Source organism: Dendrobium catenatum, unplaced genomic scaffold (assembly GCF_001605985.2).
Source record: "Dendrobium catenatum unplaced genomic scaffold, ASM160598v2 fragScaff_scaffold_993, whole genome shotgun sequence".
Lineage (NCBI taxonomy): Eukaryota > Viridiplantae > Streptophyta > Magnoliopsida > Asparagales > Orchidaceae > Dendrobium > Dendrobium catenatum.
The window spans coordinates 1,080,345-1,087,576 of record NW_021319455.1 but is presented as its reverse complement, the minus strand read 5'-3'; the positions used below and the strand labels follow the sequence as shown (position 1 = coordinate 1,087,576).

Sequence of the window (7,232 nt, the reverse complement as noted above, 5' to 3'; positions counted from 1 at the left end):
GACGATGTGACCAATTTCCAATCGTACTGGATGATTTTGCAGGACGATACAGGATGATAATTAATTTGCCAAAACTCCTTGCTCTCGGGATTTTGCCATACACTGATCGTCCCAGGACGATCCAAAATCGTCCTGGACGATCCAGTCCAAAAATCATTCCAGAAACACTCCAGAAATCAGCTGTTTTCAAAGCACTGATCGGCCTGGACGATCCTGGGAGGAAAATCCAATTCAGAGAGGAACAGTAAGGGAACGAGATCTCACAGGTAGAACTCCGGGCCTCAAGTGGTGGTCCGGCAAAAGTTCGGGCCTCAGGTGATGGTCCGGCAGAAGTCCGTGCCTCATGTGGTGGTGCGGCGGAAGTCCGGGCCTCTGGTGGTGGTCCAGTGGAAGTTCAGGCATCAGGTGGTTGTCCGGCAGAAGTCCGGGCGTCATGTGGTGGTCCGACGGAAGTCTGGGTCTCAAGTGGTGGTCTGGTAGAGCAACGACGTTAAGCGGTGGTCTGGAGAAAGTCTGGGCCTCAGGTGGTGGTCTGGCGGTCCGGCAGAAGTCCGGGCCTCAAGTGGTGACCTGGTGGAGCACAGGGTCTTAAGTAGTGGTCCGGCGGAAGTCCGGACCTCAAGTGGTGATATGGTGGAGCACAGGGCCTCAAGTGGTGGCCCAGCGAAGCAACGACGTCAGGCGGTGGTCCGGTGGAAGTCCGAACCTCAGGTGGTGGCCTGGTGGAGCACAGGACCTCAAGTGGTGGTTCGACAAAGCAACGACTTCAAGCGGTGGTCCAACGGAAGTCTAGGCCTCAGGTGGTGGTCCGAAAAACTCTGGCAGTGGTCGATGACCTCATGTGGTGGTTTGGCAAGACTCCAACGGTGGTCGAGGACCTCATGTGGTGGTCCGGCGAGACTCCGATGGTGGTCGAGGAGGAGCTTCTTCCTTCTCTTCCTTCTCTTCTCTTCTCCTCTTCCTGCTTCGGTCTCTTTTCAAGAGGAATGAGGAGTCTATTTATAGATTTCTTGAGTGGCATGATCCGTAAATATGTGAGAGATCAAGGATAAATAGGGAGTGGTTGGATGGACGACCAATATTGAATCCCTTGATTCTGGACCGTTCGTCAGACATTTGAAGGTCTTTATAATGTCAGAATTTGGCAATCTTGGGCTCGTTGGATTCTTCTCGTCGAGCCGCTCAATTCGACTATAAGCACGTCATGTTTGGAAACCGTTTGGTAGCCCAAATTGTGGTTCGAACCTTTCAACAGCACTTCGGGTCCTTGATTTGGACTCATTTGTGCTCGGATTGAGTCAAATTTGGTGTCGTTGGGTTCGTATTTCCGAGACGTTCAGTTTGACTGTAAGTTTGTTGAGATCAGAGTTCGGATGGTCTCAATTTTAATTTCAGAAGTTTCCAACTCGATTTTGTATCGAGATTCGTGCCGGATCAAGATAATTTTTTATGACATATCAAAACAATTCTACAACTATTTTATAGATAATTATAATCATCCAAAAGAATTTGCTAGAGTAATATCAGTTAAAAAAATATTAAATTGTCAACTTTCATAAATTATCAAATTAAATAAATCATTTGATTTGATATAAATTGAATGTTTAGTAAAAAAAATTCAGTGAAATAAATATATTTTATTTAAAATTTTTAGATTTTTTTGGTTGAATGTAAAGCAAATGTATGTGATTATTTTTTTTATATTTGATTTGAAGTAAAATAAATTCAATGTTAATCTTAATAGTGGTTATCAGGCAAGGAAGGCGGCACCAATGATGGCGACAACAAGGCTGTAAGTTAGCTGAGTCTGCTCTTAAGCTTGCTCGAACTCGACTTGTTAACAGTCGAGCCAAGAGTTCGGGCTCAAGCTCAGCCTGACTTGGCTCGTAAGCTTCTTGAGTTGTTTGTTTAAATTTAAACGTTTTTCAAAATTAATTTTAGAATAATATGATAAAAAATGTACTAAAAATTTTTTATTGTTTTCCGAGTCAAGCTCAAGCTTTTGAACGAGTTGAGTTCGAGCTTAGCAACAACTGCGAATGAGTAGTTTATTTGAAACTCGGTCAAAATCATTTGACTTTAAAATATATTAAAAATAATTAAAAAATGACTTTCACATTAACTAAAATTTTATATTAAATTTATTTCTCATCAAAAATTCAAAACTGAACAGCAAATACTTTAGCCCCAAACAAACGAGTAATTATTCTGTGCGGAATTTGGACTGAAAGAATCGATCAGACTGTGAGTATAAATACTGTGTAATCATAGTGCGTATAAAAAATAAATAAATATTATATATAAATTAGCACACAATATATTTATTCATATATTTCCACAGAATAATTTCTCCAAATAAACAGCCCCTGAGAGAATAAAAACAGCTATTAATGGATTCCATCGAGTTATTAATTGCTTGTCGGGTTCGATGCGAACAGGATCCGTTTGGCGGCAATAAAAATTATTCTCAGAATGACGTTGGAGCTTAACAGCTAACGGGTCTGGTTCATTGCATCCGGGCCCTGTTGAACGTCATTGTCGTCAATTATTAACTATTCAATACGCACTTACGCAGGAAGATCGGGTTAATGGGGACCGTTAAGAGCAGTTCATTGAATCCGAGCCGATTTCTGATTACCCGTCGCTTTCTTGGATTGCTAAGCTTATTGATATCCGGTATATAGTTCGGAGGTGAATCAGAACACTCCACGTCATCTGATACATAGCCGCGGTATATAGAAACGGGTGACGTGGCAAGTTCTGATTCACCTCTGGATTGTGTCCGTATCCGCACAAAATAATTTCACCCGGTTTAAGGCATCATTTGTGATAGTCTTTTTAATGTTTAATTCTTCAATTATAATCATAATATATATTTGGCGGCTATTTTTTTGTTGCTTTTAAATAAATTATATTTTAGGAATGTGCTTTCTATAATAGTTTTAAAAATTTTATTTTATCTATAGCAATTTTGCAAAGTAGTAAGAAAGATGTATTAGGCTTCACTTGGGACGGCTTTCTTACTGCTTCTTAAAACAATTTTGTAGTACAAAAATATTATATGAAAAGCTGCTTTAAGAAGCATTAAGAAATTGTCCCAAACAAAGCCTTAAATGGAGGCTACTATAAAAATAAGAAGGCTACTATGAAATTACAAATATTTTATTTTTAAAATTTTGAAAAAAAAAAGTTATGAATATTAAAATTTAGTAGATCTGGTTGTTAAAAGAGACTTCTTATTAGAAAAATCTTCAAAAGCAATAAGAAAGCAGTAGTCAAATGAATATATGATAATGATCTGAAAATAAAATAACGAGAAGTTTAGCCCAAATAGATCATAGGTTTTGTAAGAAACGTTAATACCTACACTATCAACAAAATTTCATGTTATTAGTTATTTAAATAAGAATTATTTAAAAATAGTACAATAATTAAAAATAGGAATGGAAAGCTATATTTATGAAATAAAAATAAGATCTACTTACAAAACATAATTTACTTGCAAATTATATTTATGAATTAATAGAAAGCTAGAAAATGATCAAAATGAAAAAAAAAATCATAAAATATTTGCTTTGTGGATCACAATTCTAATGATTTTCACCATCCTAAATGAGCACATTTTAGTTTTCCATTGCCTTCTAATAACCCACTAGGAGAAAGAAGAAAAGAGATCATAAGCTATACCTTCAAGCTTGCTAAAATCTCCTGGATGGCCTCAAGGAGGGGAGCAATTATTATGTAAGGTCACCTGATGCGTTCAGAAATTAATAATCATGCGCCGCGTCACCTGAAACTCGGTATTGAGCACTCGGTATTGCTCGGTATACGTCCGGATTTCCGGTTTTTTGTCCGGACGTAATAATTACTCTAAGGAGGAGGGAGGGTAGAGCTAGTAAAGCCAAAATCTCAACCTTGAAGGACTCTAAAGCTTCATTTGAGATAATTTTTTTACTGCTTTTTAAAACAGCTTTCTAATGCAAAAAATTTTAATTCAAAAATTTTGTATACTAAAAAAATGTTTTAGAAAGCAATAAGAAAGTTGTCCCAAACGAAGCCTAAGTGTCATGAGTTATAAAAATGTGCAAAAATTAGTACTCTATTTATAACTAATAGTTACAAAACTTTGTGCTCAAATCAACTCTAATCTTAACCAAAGAAATGTTGTTTGAATTAGAAGGAAAGAATGTGCGGAGAATACACAAAAATTCATAATTGAGGGGGCAATTGATAGGTCCTTAAATAAATAAATTATTGTGGACCATTCCTAGCTATCTATAAAGGGCATCAATATTTGTGCTTTTTGGATATATCAAATTATTTTTATCATGTCACAGTTAGAGTGCATTAAGAATCTAAGATCCACCCCATCGGGCTTAGCTGAGATGATGGGCAAGCATGATTGGGAACCCCCAAACACATGTTTGATTCCTCTCTCGTGCGGCGCGACTCCTTAAATGGGAGAAAATAACTGTTTGGCCCTGCACATGTAGTGTTGGTTGCTGGTAGACCCACCAATGGTTTTGTCATGGGCCTCTTTTGAGAGTGGCAGTAAACAGATACCCCCGTTCTAAAAAAAAAAATCTAAGATCCATACTAACCATATTGATTGTATTTAATGATTTTTTTTGTTAGTACCAATGTGATGACTGGGAATAAATTTGGTTATAAATTTTAGATCATCCACAACAATAATATCATTTAAATAGAGAATACAAGACTTACTAAAAGAGGAAACCTAAAAAAGTGCTACATGAACTCTATTGGTTGAATTTCCTCATTTGCCCTCATAGTAATGAATACAAACAAAAATAGAGGGGTAGTCAATAAAATAACTTTCCATCCTTTTTAAAAATATAAAATAAATAATGCTACATTCCATTATTATTTTTATTATATAATATACAATTAGATAAGTTATTAACTTATATTTTTCTCACTTTTTATATAATTTTTCTCATAATATCAAAGCATTAATATTTTTATAAGATTATAAGTGAATATATAGGAAACTTTCTTATAAGAAAAAAAAAAGTTATTAGCAAAGTAATTATTAAAATTAATTCTTAATTGATTAATTTACAACTTAACACAATATATTTATCATATTTGTGTGCCAAATTATTAGAGAACTTGCCTTCGAAGTCATCAAATCAATCCTAGTCAAATCAATGGAATCAAGACCACATGCATTTCCTTCATAATAGCTCTGCCTACTAAGGATTTAAACCTCCAAAGTTGCAATGAACTCATTAATTCATTATTAAATATACATAAGTTTGAAGATAATATAATTTATTTCAAATACATAGACTCACTCCAATACTTTTTACCTGCAAAGTCCGTCCGAATGCAGCTTTCGTCTGGACTGCAATGAAATAAAGTTATGTGGCATATACACACCTTGTGTACACCCTGTACACAGGAAGTGTATAAGAGGAATTTATACACACGTTGTGTATAAGTTGTACACAAGGTGTGTACAAGCTACGTGGCTTCATTTCATTGGAGTCCGGACGAAAAACTACATCCGGACACGTAATAATTTCTCCAAATGACCTAATAACATAGCTAAAGCACAGCACAACTAATCATATGACCAAAAACAATATAATAGATCAGTGATCACTGAGCTCCACTTGGAAGCTCCATGTTCTTGTCTACCACTCTCACCTCCTTTGCTGATCTGATAACTTCTGCCTGCATGTTGAAACAAATTTTATTTATTTATTAAAAAAATTATAGATATGAATTATCATGTAACATACAAAAGATAAATATTTTCCAAAATATCTAACGCACGAGTTTCTTCATTTATTTTAGTTACTGAAATAATTTTCAGATCTATATGAGTATCAGAATATATATTGCAGTACCTGTTCTTGATTTATCTCTACAGCAAATCCATCAACAATGGCCAAAGAGGACTTCTTCTTGTAGGTGTTTGGCTGCAGAAGCTTAGCTAAAAACTGCTTATGCTTATTGCTCAGATATCTGTTTAGCACTTGAATGCCTTTCTTCGATCTGCAAAGTTTCAAAATAATAATAATAACTTTAATCATATTTAATGAAAGAACCTATATTAAATATTATTTTTTAAGCTAAAAATATTAAAATATATAAGACTAAGAGTCTATTTGGGACAGCTTTCTCGGTGCTTTGCTTTTCATATAAGTTTCTCGTAATGGAAAGTTCTTTTTGATAATCATATATAATAGCTAAGTTATTTATTTCGCTATCAATTTTATAAAATATTGCAACATACCGATCCAATCGAAGACGCTCATAGTGAGGATCATAGTTCATGAAAACATAATAGACTTCTTTTGCTGCATCTCCCATAGCTATTCTTTTTCAGTAGGCTTTGAGTAGCTAAAGCAAGTAAGAAAAGAGGTATTTTTGTCTATGGAACTTGCCATGGAGATGACTGGCTATTTATAGAGAGAAATTACTGTAATTTACTCATTAATATATAGGTGGAGAAGAGTGTAAAGTGATGGCTTGTATGTTTATATTAATGAAAGATTCCCATTCAATCATGTCACATGTTAAATAAAACATGATTGTGACAAAGAAAATATTCATATTATGTACTTTGACTTGTAAATTGATTAATAGTAAGATTAATATTGGACTGTTATGTTAGGAGGGATATTCTATTAGGGGTTATTCTATAAGGATTTATAAGAGGAATGTCTTATAAAATGTTTTAATTTTTTTCTAGATATATTAAGTATTAATTTATTTCATATATTACTCAATAAAAATGATAAAATAATTAGGATTCATAAGAAAGAACATGAAAGATATAGTGATGATAAGTTTGATGATGATGATGATGATGATAATAATTAACAAAAAAACTCAACTTTAGATCTTATTCTCTATGATTTTTTTTAAAATATTGACAAAATTTAATTTCATTATCTTAACAATTACAAAATTAATTATTAAGATGATGAGATTATATTTTAAATATATTTTCGTTAAAAAAAAATTAAACTAAATAACATATAATAATGTTTTTTTTCTTGAGATATAAGTCAATTAAATTGCAAATTGACATATACTATGTATGCAAGTCTCAAATTCAAGATCTTTTTGTTAGCACCCTAAGCTATCAATCAATAGACTAAATTTTTGTACTATAAAGCTACTTTAAGTGGTAAGAAAGCCGTCCCAAACGAAGCCTCAGACTTCATTTGCGGCAACTTTCTTAATAGTTCCTAAAG

General features: G+C 34.1%; 1 protein-coding gene across 1 annotated transcript; it reads right to left on the bottom strand.

Annotated features, from left to right (window-relative positions):
- Positions 1-5,254: 5,254 nt before the first annotated feature.
- LOC110100026 (subtilisin-like protease SBT2.5) lies at positions 5,255-6,404 on the bottom strand. Its single transcript, XM_020827391.2, has 3 exons — positions 6,266-6,404; positions 5,877-6,024; positions 5,255-5,700 (listed from the first exon to the last, which is right to left on the bottom strand). The coding sequence occupies exons 1-3, from the start codon at positions 6,340-6,342 to the stop codon at positions 5,626-5,628; spliced, it is 300 nt and encodes a 99-aa protein (XP_020683050.1). The 5' UTR covers positions 6,343-6,404; the 3' UTR covers positions 5,255-5,625.
- Between the last annotated feature and the right edge of the window lie 828 nt (positions 6,405-7,232).